This window comes from Gossypium hirsutum, chromosome D07 (genome assembly GCF_007990345.1).
Source record: "Gossypium hirsutum isolate 1008001.06 chromosome D07, Gossypium_hirsutum_v2.1, whole genome shotgun sequence".
Taxonomy (NCBI): Eukaryota; Viridiplantae; Streptophyta; class Magnoliopsida; order Malvales; family Malvaceae; genus Gossypium; species Gossypium hirsutum.
This window is the reverse complement of record NC_053443.1, coordinates 24766175-24786009: the sequence shown is the minus strand read 5'-3', so window position 1 is coordinate 24786009 and position 19835 is coordinate 24766175. Positions and strand designations below refer to the sequence as shown.

The 19835-nt window shown below is 35.5% G+C and overlaps 1 protein-coding gene across 2 annotated transcripts; it reads left to right on the top strand.

Annotated features, from left to right (window-relative positions):
- Positions 1-13181: 13181 nt before the first annotated feature.
- LOC107952768 (U-box domain-containing protein 33) lies at positions 13182-19228 on the top strand. 2 transcript variants are annotated; one of them, XM_016887938.2, is made up of 9 exons: positions 13182-13855; positions 14134-14255; positions 14542-14663; positions 14809-14916; positions 15101-15563; positions 15708-15845; positions 16584-17111; positions 17711-18457; positions 18789-19228. In XM_016887938.2, the coding sequence occupies exons 1-9, from the start codon at positions 13585-13587 to the stop codon at positions 18969-18971; spliced, it is 2682 nt and encodes an 893-aa protein (XP_016743427.2). In that variant the 5' UTR covers positions 13182-13584; the 3' UTR covers positions 18972-19228. The 2 variants fall into 2 exon arrangements, with proteins under 2 accessions (XP_016743427.2, XP_016743426.2); XM_016887937.2 differs by having other exon boundaries at positions 13185-13855; positions 14542-14678.
- Positions 19229-19835: the final 607 nt, after the last annotated feature.

The window sequence follows — 19835 nt, the reverse complement described above, 5'->3', positions numbered from 1 at the left end:
AAGGCTGATGATTCTAAAGGTTTTCCGTCATTTATTCATGTAAAAATCCAGTGTAGAAATTAGAGAGCGCTCTTTCTGGAATAAGCTTGTCCTAAATGCCCCTAGCAGCAAGGTAGTCCCTGAGGACATGCAACACCCCTCAGACTAATGTCCATATAAACCATATGAACTGTCATTCCCAACTCCTCTCCTTACCCTTTCAGTATTTGTAAGAAAACGTTGTTTAAGGGAAGCAAAATGAAAAAAACGAATTTGTTGTGGACCTTTGAACTTCCAAACTAGTTCCTAAATTGGCTTTTTAGGGTTTAAGGTACCCTCTCAAATTTTACCATAGGCATTTTTTAGGGAAAAATAACCAATAGATGAAGCTTCGCATATAATTCTATCAGGGCCAAAATATGAGTGAGGTGATGGGACACTAACAATCCTATTGATTACCTCTTCGGAAACCCAAAGTCTAAAAAGGTCTGAATTCCATGAACCATCATTTGTAATCATATCTTTAAGAGGGAAATCTATGTTATGTTTATAAGTAGATGGAATATGTTTATACAAAGGTCCATAATTTGGAATCCAAGGGCCATGCCAACAATTAATAGAGTTCCTATCCCCAATAGCCCATAATAAATTCTCACAAATGAAGGGCCATACCTTAGATAAGGATCTCCATAAAAAAGAATGTCCTCTTGAAAGATTCTCAGGCAGGCCACTTATAACCCCATACTTTGATCATAGAACCCGAACCTAAAGAGCAATAGAATTTGAAACAATGCTGAAACCAACCTTCATCATGAAGGACGTGTTATGATCCTTCAAATGCCTCAGATCAAGACCACCATTGCGATTTAGGTTGACACACCGAGCCCTATCTTTCCAAAGCCATCTTGGAACCAGCATTATATTCCCCCAAACAAACTTTCAAACCAGGCATTTGATCTCATCATATAAGCCTTTGGGAACCATCATTGTATGCATAAAATAGCTTGGAATCGAAAGTAGGACTGATTGAGCCAAAGTCACCCTACCAACTAATGAGAGTTGACTGGCATCCAAGCTAGACAACTTACTACGCACCTTATCTACCATGAAACACAGCGTGATATTAGTGACCTTTTCATGGAAAAGGGGCACCCCAAGATAAAATCCCAGATTACTTCCTGAAAACCAAAATATCTGCTTATGCGTTTCCCTAGGCTACCATCTATGCCTTTTGAAAAGATGTTTATTTTCCACATATTAATCTTGTGACCCGGAACATCACAAAACTTGTCAAGAATGCCTTTGATGATCTAGGCTTGGTGTTTTTTAGCATGACCAAATAATATCAAATCATCTGCGAAAAAAAGATGAGATAGCGGTGGGCCGATGCGAGACAGACAGATAGAGGACCATATCCCAACGTCAATTGTAGAACGAATACTTTGACCTAGCCATTCCATACAGAGAATAAACAAATAAGGGGATAATGGACATCCCTGTCGAACACACCTAGCCGGTTGAAATTTCTGAGTTGGGACCCCGTTCCACAAAACCTGCATTGTGGAATTCGAAATTGCAAATATAATAACATTACGTAAAAAATTAGAAATACCTGCAGCCTGTAACGAGGCACCAATGAAGTCCCAACACACACAATCATATGCTTTCTCTAGATCAATTTTGATGGTCATCCATCTCCTGTTCTCTTGTGTACTCCTCATAGAGTGAATAACCTCTTGAGCGATGACAATGTTATCAGTGATATTTCGACCTGCTACAAACCTAGTCTATTCAGGAGCAATGATCCTCAGAAAGACCACTTTAAACTGGTTTGTAATGATCTTCATGATCAGTTTATAAATGACAGAACAGAGACTAATTAGCCAAAATTGAGAGAATTATTTTGAATTTTGCACCTTAGGGATAAGCACAATAAGTGAATTATTCATATCCAAGTCAATGCTTTTGCCTTAAAAAAGGCCCTTGACCCAAGTGCAACCGGAGGCACCCACATGTTCCCATTGGCTCTGATAAAATAAAGCATGGTAACCATCACTTTCGATAGCCTTCAAATGAGCCATATAAAAAAGAGCAGCTTTGATTTCCTCGTCACAGATTGGTTTATTTAGGAGAGTAACATCTCTCTCATTGAGACGCGAAAAGGCATTAGGGGGAAGCCCTTTCATTGGCCCAGGGTTTTCACCATACAATTTCTCAAAGAACTTAACCGCTTCAAGCTTCAATTGATCCTCATCCAACACCCACTCACCCATATCATTCTTCAAGGCAATAATTCTATTATGTTTTCTTCTTCTCAAAGTGCGCATATGAAAAAATTTGGTGTTATGATCCCCTAACACCAAACAGTCACAACGAGCCTTTTGACACCATAAGACTTCCTCACGATGTAACACATTTTCAATTCCTCTCCTACCTCTATCCCAACCTGATTAAGATAAGTAGAGTTCATTCTATTAAGCCCTATCTCAACATTTTTTAACTTCCAAGTCAGATGCTTCTTACAAGTATTCATGTGGCCATACACCTCCTTTTTCCATTATTTAACCTAATCTGTAAACTCAGAATAAACTGTCGACATGTTAGTAGAACCTCTCCAATTACCTTTGACAAAATTTGAGAAAGTTGGATGCTCGACCCAATCCATTAAGAACCTAAAAGGACGCCCTTTGGAGGAGTGGTACTCAGGCATTAGTGACAAACATAAAGGTTTATGATTGGATTTAAGCCACGGTAGGTGTGCCACCATAGAATTCGGAAAAGTAAAATTTCATGCATCATTGCAGATAGCTCTATCCAAATGCTCAATAATTCCTCCTCTATGCCACGTGAATTGCGAGCCTTTAAAGCTCAAATCATACAACTAAGTTGATTCCATAAAATCCCCAAATAAAGGACACATTTTACCTAAGGTCCACCCTCCTCTATTTTTACTAGAGAAAAGAATAGCGTTAAAATCACCAATCGCCATCCACAGATATTCATCCAATAGAACATTCTGTGTAAGGCCTCCCAAAGTGACTAAGAAAGGTTGCCTAAAAATATTATCAGGGACTTTGGCTATAACAAATTAGGGATGAATTTTGAGAACCTCAACACAAAACGGCTCCCTCCATCCAATCCAAATACCACCCGAAAACCCAATAGCCTCCACACGATGTGAGTATTGAAAACCAAGCTTCACAATAATCAAATCTGCTTTCTCACCACTAACCCTTTTTTCTAAGAGGCCAATCAAATTAGGCCTATGTTTACGATTATATTATCAGAAAACACAGAGAAACTTTGAACTGGCATAATCTTGGCAATTCTAAGATATGATAGTAAAATTCATAAAGAAAATAAAAAAAGAGAAAGAGAAAGCCAACTGCTAAGAAGTAGCAGATGCTTTCACACCACTATCTTGGACGTCTGGCTTAGTAGATGGGGTTTCCACTTGAGCACTAAAGAGCTTAGCCATAGAATTTATAACTTCTAGAAGTGGGACTCGTGGATTGCATCCAAGTTCATGATTGATAGGTTGGTCCAAGTTCACTGATACCCCCAAGGTATCATGAGCAATAGTAAGGGGTGTAGCATCCAAATGATGTTTGGTCCTAGCTTGGATCAACCCATGGTCTAAACCCGGTTGTGACCTAAACTTCACCAGATCCTAATTAGTAGAACCCGTTCCAAGCCCAGTTCTACTATTTACCATTGATGACCTTTTAGATCAATTCTCACTACTTTGGCCCAACAGCCTTGTACCCGAGCTTCCTTTCCCCAACGACCCATATTTTGGCCCCATATGTAACAACCCTAACCCGTATCTGTCATCAGATTATGGTCACGAGGCATTATCGACCTAAACACAACTCAAAATAATCATTCATTTCAATTTATTAACAAATTATATTAACTCAAGCACGAAATTTTTTTTATAATAATTTTCAATCAAATTCAAATAACAATCATCCACTCATTCGTATAAGTCAAACTCGTATATATATAAGCACATAACTAATTAAAATCAAACATACATTATTAATCATATTACATATACAAACCATGTTTCAAAATTCAACCATATCAATATTATGGATATAATCAAATTTTCGAATCAAATAACTTGCATCAAAACCATACTACATATGCTTTATAGATACATAATTCGAACCTTATGACCATCATATTTCATAGCATGCGAATAACTAAATCATAAACCAACATTTTTCATCTTATGAACCAAACAAGCATTAATACTTCCTATAGTTCAAGTTCATTTCTTTAACTAAATGCTAAACATATTATTTTGCGTATCTATACCCATCCGCATATTTAATCCATACCAATCATATCAAATGGCATAATATTCATTAACATAAAAGACATTAGCTAGCATTATCACATGACCAAATATACCTCTTTTCACATTACAAAAATCACGCGCATATTACCATAACCGATTGAACCATTTTAAAACATATCTACCAAATTAAAACATGCCAAAATTCATTAGGTTTGCATCATGTCAAAATTACACATACATAACAAATTTTCATTTCTATTCGGCTAACAAAATTAACCTCAAAATTTATACTAATATTACCATTCACTATTAATATAATTATACCGTTTCATAGCCTAATGCAAACATCAAAATGTAACTTTAAAGTTACACATGAGATTAACGACATTTACCTAAAACATATTCATTATTTGCCATTTAGAAACCGAACCTAAATAACTAACCACTCCAGCATAAATTATATGCATACTTTGCCTTCACAAATCATACATAATCAACCAATATACAAACCATCAATTACACCTAACTTAGTTTATAAGAACTTATGCATTATATACCATGAAACATATTTCCATAATAAGCTTAAAACATGACTGAATTCTCACAAACATGAACATCAAGATCAAGCCATTTTCGCATGGCTATTTATACATAAAATTTCAAAACCCAACATATCAAAACTAGCCTATACATGCCATATGTCTTCATTACAAACTTCAACAGTATCGAATAATAGTCTATAAAATGTTGAATAAACACACAAAGTAAGCTTGAATAGCTTAGTAAGTCATAAGCAAATAAAACATCACGATTACACCCATAATTCAATTCGAAATAACCGAATCTAATTAGTTCCATACACATGTACAATCACATTTCTCATGTAATTCTTATGATCACATCATATATCAACTCTTACCTTTTTCATAATCATTAAACTTTGTACGTGCCTGAACCATTTAGCTCGTTTTTACGTTCGATCTTAACTCGATATTGCCTGTTGAACCCTTTCGAATTAAATAGGATATTCGAATAACTCGAAAAGCTCATTCAATGCCAACATCCCAGACGTGGTCTTACATGAAATCAAATATCGATGCCATTGTCCCTGACAGGGTCTTACACGAACTCCTATACGATGTCGATGTCCCAGAAATGGTCTTACATGTAAATCGCAAATCGATGCCAACATCTCAAAAGTGGTCTTACACGTAATCACATATCGGAATCCTATGTCATGACATAAGTATCCTAACTATTCCTAAGGTTCGTACAGGGCTTTCGAACGTAGTAATTCGATCGATTCAAACTCATAAGTAATACTCCCGTGCTTAATTCAATTCGGCATATAAACATACATTTGTAATAATTCAATTCGACACTTATAAATATATACATTCAAATTTAACGATATATAATTACTTATGTACTTACCTCGTACTGACACGAACAGACCAGAACGACTAATCAACAACTTTCGATTTCCCCCGATCCAAATTTGATTTCTTCTTTTCTTGATCTAAACCAATTCAAATTTAACTTATTTAATTACAAATTCCTTCAATTACATCCAAAAACACATAATTGGGCATTTTTCACTTTAGCCCCTAACATTTCACATTTTCACAATTTAGTCCCTATTTCAAAACAACACAAAATACTCAAAATTTCATTAAAATCTAGTTAGGCCGAATTCTCCCTATGTCCCTAGCAGCCTATTAATTTTATTTATTTCACATTTTGACGATTAAATTTTCTAATTTCACAAATAAATCCCTAATTTGGATTTTTTTTATCAAAAATCACTTCATTAAACATAATAATCAAACATCAAAGATTTATTTTCCATCATCAAACAAAAAGAACCACAAGCTATCATCAACGGCAAATATCAAATTCATCAAGAATACCAAAAATTAGAGCATGGGCTACCTAAAACACAAAGCAACGATATTAAAAACATAAAAATTATCAAAAACCGATCAACTAACATACCTTAATCAAAGATTGAAATGGCCGAACCCTAGCTTGCTTATTTCTTTCTTTTTTTCTTTCAAGATTCGGCAATATGGATGAATGAATCATCCACTAACATGTTTTATTTATTTTATTACATATTACTTTACTTTTTACTATTTTAACCTTAAGTATTTAATTATAACTTTTATAATGGTTGTCTAAATGTGTCCATACATATTCTAATGGCTAAATATCAACATAAGGACCCCACATAATAAAAGCCATAGCAAAATAACATTTTAACAATTAGCTATCCACTTTTGCATTTTACGTGATTAAGCCTTTTTTTTCCAAATTAAACACACAAACAGATAAATCAAATCATGAAAATTTCACACATGTCAATTCACATACTATAAGCACAAAAAATAATATTAAAATATTTTTCTGAATCGGATTTGTGGTCCTGAAACCACTGTCCGACTAGGGTCTAAACCGGGCTATTACAACTCTCCCCCCTTAGGGATTTTCATTCTTGAAAATCTTACCAGCGAATAGGTTTGGGTAACGTTCTCTTATAGCATCCTCGGGCTCTCAAGTAGCTTCTTCAACATCATGCTGGTGCCACATTACTTTTACCAACGAAATTTTCTTATTTCGCATTTCTTTAATCTTGTGAGCTAATATACGAATCAGTTTTTCTTTATAAGTCATATCAGACTGAATTTCTATCTTTGACGAAAAAATTATGTGTGAAGGATCAGATCTGTATCATCGAAGCATCGATATGTGAGGCACATTGTGTATCTTTTCTAACTCAGGTGGCAACAACAATCTCTAAGCAACTAGCCCGATACGCTTAATAATCTCATACAACCCAATGAATCTCATACTCAATTTGCCTTTACGACCGAATCGGAGTATTTTTCTTTCACGGTGAGACTTTCAAAAACACTTTATCCCCGATCTGAAACTCAATATCTTTCCATTTCAAGTCTGCATACGATTTCTGACGATCTGATGCTGCTTTCAGACTATCGCGAATCACTTTTACTTTTTGTTTAGTATTTTTGATTAAATCGACCCCGTGTATCTTATTCTCACTAAGCTCAGTCTAATACAAAGGTGTTCAACATTTGCGACCATACAAAGCCTCATAAGGTGCCATTTTGATACTCGATTGAAAACTATTATTATACGCAAATTCAATCAGTGGCAAATATCGTTCCCACGTACCTTCAAACTCAAGAATGCAACATCTCAACATATCCTCAAGTATCTGAATAATTCTCTCGGATAGACCATCCGTCTGTGGGTGAAAAGCAGTACTAAAGTTTCATTTCGTACCTAGTGCATCTTACAGTTTCTTCCAAAACCGCGATGTGAATCTCGAATCTCTGTCCGAAACAATAGATATAGGTACTCCGTGCAATTTCACAACCTGAGAAATATATAATTCAACCAACTTATCAAGCGAATAATCTGTGCGTACTGGAATGAAATGAGCTGATTTAGTCAATCTGTCGACAACTACCCAGATTGTATCTTTCTTACTCAGTGACAAAGGCAAACCTATTACAAAATCCATCGTGATTCTATCCCATTTCCGCTTGGGAATCATAATTGGCTATAGTAACCCAGACGATACCTGATGTTCGGCTTTGACTTGCTGATAGATTAAACATTTCAAAACATATTCAGAGATATCATTCTTCATACCAGGCCACCAATAAAGTTGTTTTAAATCGTTGTACATTTTTGTACTTCCCAAATGTACCGATAGTCTACTGCTGTGAGCTTCATTCAAAATCATCTTAATCAACTCTAAATTTCTCGGAACACAAATTCAGTCTCTGAACCTCAAACAACCCTCAGCATCAATTTGAAACTCTGAATCAGTATTCAAAACACATTGAGCTCGTCTCGCTAATATCTCATTATCTACATTCTAAGCATCATAAATCTGTTGTAAGAATAAAGGCCCCGCTTTCAATTCAGCTAAAACTGCACCATCATCAGACATAGACATTTGAGCATTCATAGCACGTAACGAAAATAGTGATTTCCGACTCAAAGCATCAGCAACAACATTTACTTTTCCCGGATGATAATCAATAACAAGCTCGTAGTCTTTTAACAGTTCTAACCATCTTCTCTGTCGCAAATTCAAATCTTTTTGGGTCATCAAGTATTTCAAGCTTTTATGATCTGAATATACATGACATTTCTCACCGAACAGATAGTGACACCAAATCTTCAATGCAAATACAATAGTTGCCAATTCCAGATCGTGTGTCCAATAGTTCTTTTCCTGGAACTTTAACTGTCTCGAGGCATAAGCTATAACTTTGTCTTCCTGCATCAAAACACATCCCAGTCCATTCAACGATGCATCACTATAAATTACAAATTCCTTTCCTGACTTTGGCTGAACTAGTACTGAAGCTTCTGTCAACAAAGATTTCAACTGATCAAAACTTTTCTGACACTTTTCTGACCACTCAAATTTAACATCTTTCTGAACTAGTCTTGTCATTGTGGTTGCAATTATAGAGAAACATTTTACAAGCCGTTTATAGTAACTAGCGAGTCCCAGAAAACTTCGAACTTCTGAAACACTTCTCAAAGGTTTCCAATCTAATATTGCCGAAATCTTGCTCGGATCAACCCGAATACCAGATGCTGATACAACATGTCCCAGGAAACTGACTTCTCGCAACCAAAACTCACATTTACTGAACTTCGCATACAACTGTTTATCACACAAAGTCTGTAGTACTATTCTCAGATGTCCGACATGCTCAGATTCATCACGGGAATAAATCAGGATATCATCTATGAACACAACTACAAATTGATCCAAATACTATCTGAAGATCCGATTCATTAGATCCATAAAAGTAGCAGGTGCGTTTGTAAGTCTGAAAGGCATAACCAAAAACTCATAGTGTCCGTACCTCATTCGGTAAGTAGTTTTCGACACATTGGAGTCTTTAACTCGCACCTGATAATAACCCGATCTCAAATCTATCTTTGAAAACACAGTAGCACCTTTCAACTGATCAAACAAATCATCAATTCTAGGTAGAGGATATTTGTTCTTTATAGCCACTTTGTTCAACTGACGATAATCAATGCACATTCTCATCGTGCAATCTTTCTTTCTCACAAACAGAACCGGAGCACTTCAAGGTGAGATACTAGGTCTAGTGAACCTTCTATCTGTCAATTCTTGCAACTGAGACTTTAATTCTTTCAATTTGGTCGGAGCCATTATTTACGGGGCTATCGAAATCGGAGTTGTCCCAGGTACTAATTCAATACCAAACTCAACCTTTCGGATCGACGACAACCCCAGTAACTCTTCAGGAAACACATCAAGAAACTCACAAAAACAGGCACTGATTCTAATTTCTTATCTGTCACATTCGAATCAATCACAAAAGCAAAATAGGCTTCGCATCCCTTTTTCACATAATTCAAAGCTTTCATTGTAGATATCACTCTGGCAACCTGTTCAGATCACTGGACTCAATTCGGATTATCTCATCATTCTTGCATCTCAAATCAATAGTTTTCTGTTTGAAATTCACTATAGCATTGTGCAAAGTTAGCCAATCCATGCCCAGAATTATATCAAATTCATCAAAAGTTAACAGCATCAGATTAGCCAAAAAACAGATATCTCGAATCATTAACGGACAATTCTTGCACATTTTATCAATTAAGACACTTTTTGCCAAGGGGGTTCGATACTCTAATCACAAATTCACTAGACTCTACACGCAAAGTCTTACTGGATACTAAATTCATGCATATATACTAAATTCATGAACCCTTTAGAATTAAATAGAATACTCGGATAACTCGAAAAGCTCATTCAATGCCAATGTCCCAGACGTGGTCTTACATGAAATCAAATATCGATGCTACTGTCCCCGACAGGGTTTTACACGAACTCCTATACGATGCCGATATCCCAAACATGGTCTTACACGTAAATCGTAAATCGTAAATCGATGCCAACGTCCTAGATGTGGTCTTACACGTAATCACATATCGGAATCCTCTGTCATGGCATAAGTATCCTAACTATCCCTAAGTTTCGTACTGGGCTTTCGGACGTTATAATTCGATCGATTCAAACTCATAAGTAATACTCCAATCCTTAATTCAATTCGACATATACACATACATTTTTAATAATTCAATTCGGCACTTATAAAATATATACATTCAAATTTAACGATATATAATTACTTATGTACTTACCTCGTACTGACACGAACGGACCGGAACGACTAATCAACAACTTTCGACTTCCCCCGATCCAAATCCAATTTCTTCTTTTCTTTATCTAAACCAATTCAAATTTAACTTATTTAATTACAAATTCCTTCAATTACATCCAAAAAACACATAATTGGGCATTTTTCACTTTAGCCCCTAACATTTCACATTTTCACAATTTAGTCCCTATTTCAAAACAACACAAAATACTCAAAATTTCATTAAAATCTAGTGAGCCCGAATTCTCCCTATGACCTTAGCAGCCCATTAATTTTATTTATTTCACATTTTAATCCTTAAATTTTCTAATTTCACAAATAAATCCCTAATTTGGATTTTTATCAAAAATCACTTCATTAAACATAATAATCAAAAATCAAAGATTTATTTTCCATCATCAAACAACAAAAACCACTAGCTATCATCAATGGCAAATTTTAAATTCATCAACGGCAAATTTTAAATTCATCAACAATACCAAAAATTAGAGCATGAGCTAGCTAAAACACGAAGCAACGATCTCAAAAACATAAGAATTATCAAAAACCGATCAACTAACATACCTTAATCAAAGATTGAAATGGCCGAACCCTAGCTTGCTTATTTCTTTCTTTTTTTCTTTCAAGATTCGGCAATATGGATGAATGAATCATCCACTAACATGTTTTATTTATTTTATTACATATTACTTTACTTTTTACTATTTTAACCATAAGTATTTAATTATAACTTTTATAATGGTTGTCTAAATGTGTCCATGCATAATTCTAATGGCTAAATATCAACATAAGGACCCCACATAATAAAAGCCATAGCAAAATAGTACTTTAACAATTAGTTAGCCACTTTTGCATTTTACGCGATTAAGCCCTTTCTTTTCCAAATTAAACACACAAACGGATAAATCAAATCACGAAAATTTCACACATGTCAATTCACTATAAGCACGGAAAATATTATTAAAATATTTTTCTGACTCAAATTTGTGGTCCTGAAACCACTGTCTGACTAAAGTCTAAACCGGGCTGTTACACCATATTTTTTCTTTTAGAAACTCCCCTTGCTGGAACCTAGTTTCCATAATTCTAGGTTGTTCCCCCTCCAATCTCGTCGACTCGTTTTCCAACGCAACAAATCTGGAGTCATTCAAGATTTTTACGTTTTGATTACGGTTTTCAGCCTGATTACGCCTAGATATACACTCAACGATCATCTATGGGCCAAACACTTCCTCTGTCGTTGCTGGAGCTGACTCATTACCACTAACTCAGAGACTCCTCCTAGACCACCATCAGTGCTCCGACCTGTCAAAGAAGAAGGGCAAAGGGTTTTTAGATGTCCATATTTGCCACAGGTAAAACAAACCGCAAGTAGAGCCTCAAACTTTACTCTTTGCATTTGACCATTGACTAGAACTTGCGAGGTTAACGATTTTTCCAGGTCAACAAACACCACCATCCTAGTGAATTGACCCCTTCCTCCACTGTCTGTTTTAATATCCATTTTGGCCACTTTTTCGACCAAACTTTCGATCTCCTCTAAAACCTGTTTCTTATACAGGAATCCAGGAAACCCCAAAAATCAGATCTAGGCCAGAACCATGCTCGAGATGGGCTTCGACGGGTTAAAGTCCACCGTCCACGACTGAACTTTAAGGTAGTGTCCAAACACTATTCATGGTTCTTACGTCAAAATCTTCTCATAATCATCTTTGTTTTGGAAACAGACCAAATAGTAGTTGTTTCCCACATCCATTAAACGAAAAGGTTGAGAGGGTTTCTAGAGACTGGAAATCCGATTTTAAAGAACTCCATTTCCTATATTGCGCCCCCAACAATTTCACCACATTTGTGGTCTCTATATCCTTAACCAAGATTTTCTTAATTCGTTTAGAGAAGTCGATGGTTAGAATACCGTTGATGGTAGATTTTAGAATGTCTCCATCTTCAAAATTTAAGTCCACATCAGTAGCACCATCCGAGATCTTGGAGGCGGCCAAAGATCTGGTGTTTTTCCTTCCCAACAATTTATCTTTCCAAGAAATTTTGCTCGCCAAGGCCGTATCAACCACCCATGCTTTCTGCTGAATCATCTCCTATATCTTTGAATCTAACTTTTTTGGTGTTACGGTCCACGTTAGAGCCATCAGCATCACCCATACAATCGTCGGACAAGGTTTTGAAATCATTTATCGCCGAATAAGAGCTTTTAGTCTCCAATTTTTTAATTTAATTCTTTTGTGCAAGATATTAAGAGAATTTCATTTTAGTTTTGAGAGACCTAGCAGTGTCTTCCACTCCAAATTCAGACATCTTTCCTATTATTCCTATTATTGTAAATGTTTCTGTCATTAAGGATGAAGTAACATTTTTTTAATTTTATAATTGAATTGATGACCTAATTAAAAACAGTATAAACACATAAATAAAATGATGACCGGATTAGAAATAACATCAACTCGGCAAAGTAATCAAATATATACAACATCGATTTTCGAAAGATTAAGATCACAAATAAATAAATAAATAAACAAACAAAATAGTCAAGCGCCCCCCCCTCCCAATCTACACTTTCAAGACATCTTACGTGGAGCCCAACGGTAATTCGGTGGAAGCTTCTTCTTGAAGGAAATAAATAAAATGAAATGAAAGTTCAACGCATCAAAAATCAGGAACAGACTTCGAAACTGATCCTCAAAAGGGGGAAAACTGTAATAATTTTTCAGTGATAACGAAAAAGGGAGGCTGCCGATCTTTCAAAATTTTTTTATTTTTATTTTTGTGTATCTAAAGTTAATTTCTCATCCATTTTGCAGTCATTGTCTTGTTTTTATTTAGTTGTCATCGGAACTACAGACAACGACTCCCTTCTATTAAAACACAAAAAACTTACCGTCCTCACCTTCTTCTCTTAATCTTCCCCAAACCCCCATCGGTTTTAGCTCCTCAGTCATAGATGTGAGGAGAAAGTATATTTTGTTTAGATTTTTGGTGAGTTTAGTTGAGAATTTTTCTTTATCTACACTTTATGATTATTTTATTAATTCCAACATGGCTCTGGTGAGTGTTGTGCCTGCAATAACTGAAGGCATGAACTCGATGAGGTTTTGCGACGTTAGAGCTCCGGGGATCTTGTCGAGTGGAAGAGAAATCGTGGAGGAAACGGTGGCGCGTATAATTGAAGAGAAAATCTATGTGGCGGTGGGCAAAAATGTGGATAAATATAAATCCGTTTTGTTCTGGGCTTTACAACATTCAGGAGGAAAAAAGATTTGCATAATTCATGTTCACCAACCCGCTAAGATGATTCCGGTTTCTGAAAGTAAGTTTGATTTCAATTGACTTTTCTTTATTAATGCTTAGAGTTTATTCAGGATGAAAAAAAAGGGTGGGGGTGAAAAACTAAAAAAAATTAAGAATAAAGTTTCCTTCATTTGGTTGATTTTCGGGGACTTTAGTTTATGTGATTGTTCGATTGAAATAATTGGATGGATAAATGGATTATTTCGAAACTATTACAGTATCACTTGTATTATTTTCTCTTGCTTGATTTTGTGTTTTCTAATTGAGAAATTGTTTTATGTGTTTTTGGTTTTGCAGTGGGTACAAAATTTCCTGCTAGTAAACTCGAAGAACAGGAAGTCAAGGCATACTGGGAAATTGAAAGAAAAAATATGGAGAAGATGCTGAATGATTACCTTCTGCTTTGTCTTCAACGTGGGGTATGAGTTTCTTCTTTCACCTTAGTTTATACGATTGTTGACTTCTTGTTGAATTTCAATTCGTGCTAGAAGAACTTTTAATTCTGAACAAATTAACACTGATATGAGCTTATGATTGCGATCTGCAGTGACTGCACATCAAGATCAGGAAAATTTCAGCTAAAATTATTGATCTATGATCACTACCTCTTTCAGTTTATTGTTTTTAGTCCTCAATTTCGATTGTGAATACCAAATCAACTCATTTGGGAAGTTTCTAATCTGTTCTTCTATTATTTTACTGTAGGTGCAAGCAGAGAAGCTGTACATTGAAAGGGATTCTATCGAGCAGGGGATTTTGGAAATGATATCTGAGAATAGGATCCGTATGCTTGTAATGGGAGGAGCAGCAGACAAACATTATTCAAAGTATAAACCACATAAGTAATCATCTATCCTCAATCCCAACATAGGATCAACTAGACCAACAGTGGATCTTCTAAGAGACTTGCATGTCTTGCTCCCTAGGAAGCACACTTAAGATGTTGTTTACCTTATTCCTTTTCCATTGCAGGAAAGTTGTTGACCTCAAGTCCAAGAAAGCCATCTTTGTGCGTGAAAATGCACCTAATACCTGCCACACAATATGGTTTCTCTGCAAAGGGCTTCTTATCTACACAAGGTATGCTTGCTTTTGATGAGTGTCTAACTTTTAAAGGAATCAAGCTTTTCATCTTTACAGAATGCCTGTACCAGATGGTCTGTTGTTGACTCGTTAGAGATAGAGTACATTTGCATTTCCATATTATGAAATTGACCTATTACTGGCTGCTTCAGTGACTAATGTAAATAAAATATGGAAACAGGAAATTAAGTTCAGATGTAACTGATACAAAGGTTGCATCATCATCTCTGCCAGCAAGTCCAAACCTTGAATCTAGTGAAAATCACTTCAGGTCACAATCTGTAATACTGCGACAAACTAGTCGAGTAAAACCCTCTACTTCTGCACCGGATTCATTGCGTAGAGTAAGATCTGAAAATGTTTATGGGCACGTGGGAAGTACACTGGGTTTTCCTTCTCCTGATGGTAATGAAGGGCTATCAACTCCGTGGAACAGATCTGATGTAGAAGGGAGTTCCAATGAATGGGATGGTTTATCCAGAAGTCCTCAGAATTCAGTTTTGTCATCAAGTTCTTCAAATGGAATGGCTGATGCAGCTTTGGTCCCATATATGGGAACTGAGGTGAATGGAAATGGATTACAGTCTAGTTTAATTCCTCATGCTGAAGGAAATTTCAATCTGTCATCTCTTCCCAATATTCAGGTACGTGCAAAGCGTTCATCTGATATCTGAGACTGTCTAAGCTTCACTTTCTTATTTTTCTCAAACTGACCAGCCCGCTTGGTGCAGTGCCAATTCTTTTATATCTATACTATTGAAAAACAAATGGTTTATTGATTTGTATAGGATGTAACTACTGATAACACTCTTTATGACCAACTTCAAAAAGTAATGGCAGAGGCAACAAACTCGAGAAGAGAAGCATTTGAAGAGGCAATGAAGCGTTCAGAAGCTGAGAAAGATGCTCTTGTGTCTATTCGTAGGGTAAGTTTTCAAATTCAAATTCTGTAGAAGACACACCAACACAAGATGATTATTTCATAAATACTCTTCCAGTATTGGGAGATTGTCAGAAATTAGTACTTGATGCTATTATCTGAAAAAGGTAAATCCTGTGTAACTTTTTCTTGCTATAAAATGTAATGTTAATGTAATGTATAATTAATATATATATGTGCACGAGTTTCAAAAATATTTTGAACTAACAAAAATCTTTATTATATTACTGCATTAACATTAGAATAATATTTTATTTTTATTATTAAATTTTTAATATTAGGAAAACATTTGACAAAGCTAAAATTAGACTTTCTATCATGTTAAATTACACTTTTACTATTATTTAAATTATTCAATTTTTACTAAACTTTTTACTAGTATTTCATAATATAATTAACACTTATCACTGTAAAATAGATGCATTAAGGTTGAAACATTTAAGCATTTTTATTCAATTAGTAGCTAAAAAGTAACCAAAAAAAGTTCGAATTTCATTATTATTTCCATTCAAACTTTAATTGTTGTAATATTTAATTATCAAAATAGTTAATATATTTTAATTATGTTTAATGATTTGAATAATATTACTTTGCTTTAATTACATGAAATAAAAAATACATTATTTTATGGATTAAGAAATAAACACCTAAAATCACATGCCACAAATGTGCTATTAGGAACTAGCCTTTTGTAAAAGAACTAATCTTAGCTTCTAATTTGCAGGTCAAAGCATCAGAAATCCTGTATGCACAAGAGTTAAAGCAAAGGAAAGAAATTGAGGAAGCATTAGCAAAAGAAAAAGACGAACTTGGCAAGATGAAGAACCAGCGAGATGAGGTCAGGATAGAACTTCAAGCTGCCTTGGGTCAGAAATCATCACTGGAGAACCAAATTGCAGAATCTGAAAAGGAGGTTAAGGAGCTCCAGGAGAAGATATTCTCAGCTGTTGAACTTTTGCAGAATTATAAGAAAGAAAGAGACGAATTGCAGATGGAGCGAGACAATGCACTCAAAGAGGCTGAAGAGTTGCGGAAAAGTCGAGCTGAGCCCTCAGGTGCACATATGCATCAGTTTTTCACTGAGTTCTCTTTCACGGAAATTGAGGAAGCAACTCTCAACTTTGATCCCTCTCTGAAGATTGGGGAAGGGGGATATGGGAGTATTTATAAAGGTAATCTGCGTCATACCACTGTGGCTATAAAGAGGTTGCATTCTAATAGCTTGCAAGGTCCATCGGAATTTCAACAAGAGGTACAGTCCCCTAAGTATTGTTTTATTTATTGTTTGGATGGACTTCATGTTAGTTGAACATATTATTAGTGGTATCCGTGTCGTAAATTCAGAGCCTATGATATATCCAGAAAAAGCCCAAGGAGTTAATTATAGATTCTGTTATTTGGTTATTGTGTTTGCAGCATTCCTTGTACATATCTCAAAGTTAATTGGCCCCCATCCTGGAACTGTATTTTGTGCCTCAGACTGTCTATGTTCTTCCCTCTCTAGCAATTCTGCATCCTCAAAAATAAGCTTAAAATTATCTATTTGTTAACAGTAGTATCATGTTGTACGTGTAAAATATATATATATATAGTTCTAGTAAGAATTGAAATGAAAAGAAAAGAGACTGCTATATGCACAATAAAAAAACATTTGAATTCCCTGACTGTAAGAACAAAGAGCCCTACACTTCATTGCTTTCTACTTTGATAGTGTCATCAATTTTGTATTTGGTTAATGACATAATATTTTACGTTTTGCAAGTGGCAAAGAACAGCACAATTAAAATATTGAAACTGTATCTGGTTATGAGTTTTTTGTGCATTGAATGATATCTTTTGGTTGTGTCTTAGGTTGATGTTTTGAGTAAGATGAGGCATCCAAATCTGGTAACTCTGATTGGTGCATGTCCTGATGCTTGGACTCTTATTTATGAATATCTTCCCAATGGAAGTCTTGAAGACCGACTTAGCTGCAGAGGCAATTCCCCCCCTTTATCATGGCAAACTCGTATCCGTCTTGCTACTGAGTTATGTTCTGTTCTCATCTTCCTTCATTCAAGTAAGCCTCATGGCATAGTGCACGGTGATTTGAAGCCTGCAAACATTCTTCTTGATGCTAATTTTGTCACTAAACTGAGTGACTTTGGAATCTGTCGTCTGCTAAGCGACAATACAACCATCTGCTGTAGAACTGACCCCAAAGGAACTTTCGCATACATGGATCCAGAGTTCCTTTCAACTGGAGAACTTACTCAAAAGGCTGATGTTTACTCTTTTGGAGTCATTTTGTTACGGTTGTTGACAGGAAGACAAGCCTTGGGTATAATAAAGGAAGTGCAATATGCATTAGATAATGGAAGTTTGAAAAATCTCTTGGATCCTTTGGCTGGAGATTGGCCTTTTGTGCAAGCTGAGCAATTGGCTAACCTAGCTTTGAGGTGCTGTGAAATGAATCGGAGGTGTCGGCCTGACCTTTCAACAGATGTGTGGAGGGTGCTGGAGCCAATGAGGGCTTCATGTGGAGGCTCATCCTCGTTTCAGCTGGGTTCTGAAGAGCAATGCCATCCTCCTTCCTATTTTATCTGCCCCATTTTCCAGGTAAGCTAATCTATTCCTGCTCCTATCTTTCATAAACTTCATGGAATAGCACATCTGCAATGATCAATTTCTACCTTCCTCTCCCCCATAGAACTGGGTAATTAGGAAAGAAATAAAATGATTTCTTTTCATCCCGTAGGAAACAATTCGCCAATGTGGCATACAGGGACAACAGAAGACATCCAATAGAATAAAATTTTATTATAATTCTTTCAAAGCAAACACTTGGCCAGTTAAACTTGTATTACCCACCAAGACTGTCGTGACTGTAGATTAGAGAGCAACAAACTAGCTGCAACTTCAATTAAATCTTGTAATTGCTACATTTCAGGAAGTAATGCAAGATCCTCACGTAGCAGCCGATGGTTTCACATACGAAGCAGAGGCTTTGAGAGGTTGGTTGGATAGTGGACATGACACCTCACCCATGACAAATATTAAGCTGGCACATTCCAATCTCGTTCCTAACCTTGCTCTTCGCTCTGCCATTCAGGAGTGGCTGCAACAACACTAAAATGCAGTACTACCATTTTAGTTTTTTGCTTCTATATATTAGTTTGTTGTTTATAATTGTACCCTTGTGTAGCCAAAAGCTAAAAAGAAAAAACCCGATTTCTCTCTCAAAGTATAATATATATACACGCATACGAGAGAGATTTATTTGCACTCATAAAATTAGTTTTACACACTTCTGTTATTTATTAGTTTTGTGTATGATTAATGTATTAATTATCCTTTTATCTATTATGTAAAAAGTTTTTAATCGTTAAATATATTAGTAAAAATATTGTTTTAAATCAATGTGATAGATATATATAATTGATAGGAGAATTTATATGCATGAAAAGTACAATTATATTAACAAATTCAATTCGATCATTAAAATATTAAGTATTTGTTTGGGTTTTTGATATCTCAGACCTTGAGGTCTTACTTCAGTGTCATTATCGTATGCATACAAGAGATTGATGCCGTGTATTTGTAGCATGTTACTTGACTGCATATTTGTAATAGTTTTCAAGGATTTTTCATATATTTGTAAGGTAAAACTTTCACACTCACGTCTGAATATGTATCTTAAAATAAATACCTAGATACAAGTAATCTATGGGAAAAGAAAATTTTCGGATCACAGAACAATTGTGGGACTCAATGCTTCTTTACATGGTAGCAGGGATGAAATCACTGTTTTTCAGAATGACTCTCATTAGGCTCCACTCAAATGGAAATACACTACAGTTTGTCATTAGTTGTTTTTATCTAGTTGTCTTATAATCTTTAGGGTTCCGAAAAATGCAGTAACATCACATGTTTGCGTGACTTAGAATACAAGTAATATATAACTCTGTTATTTCCTGATAGGAAGGTAATAACTCTA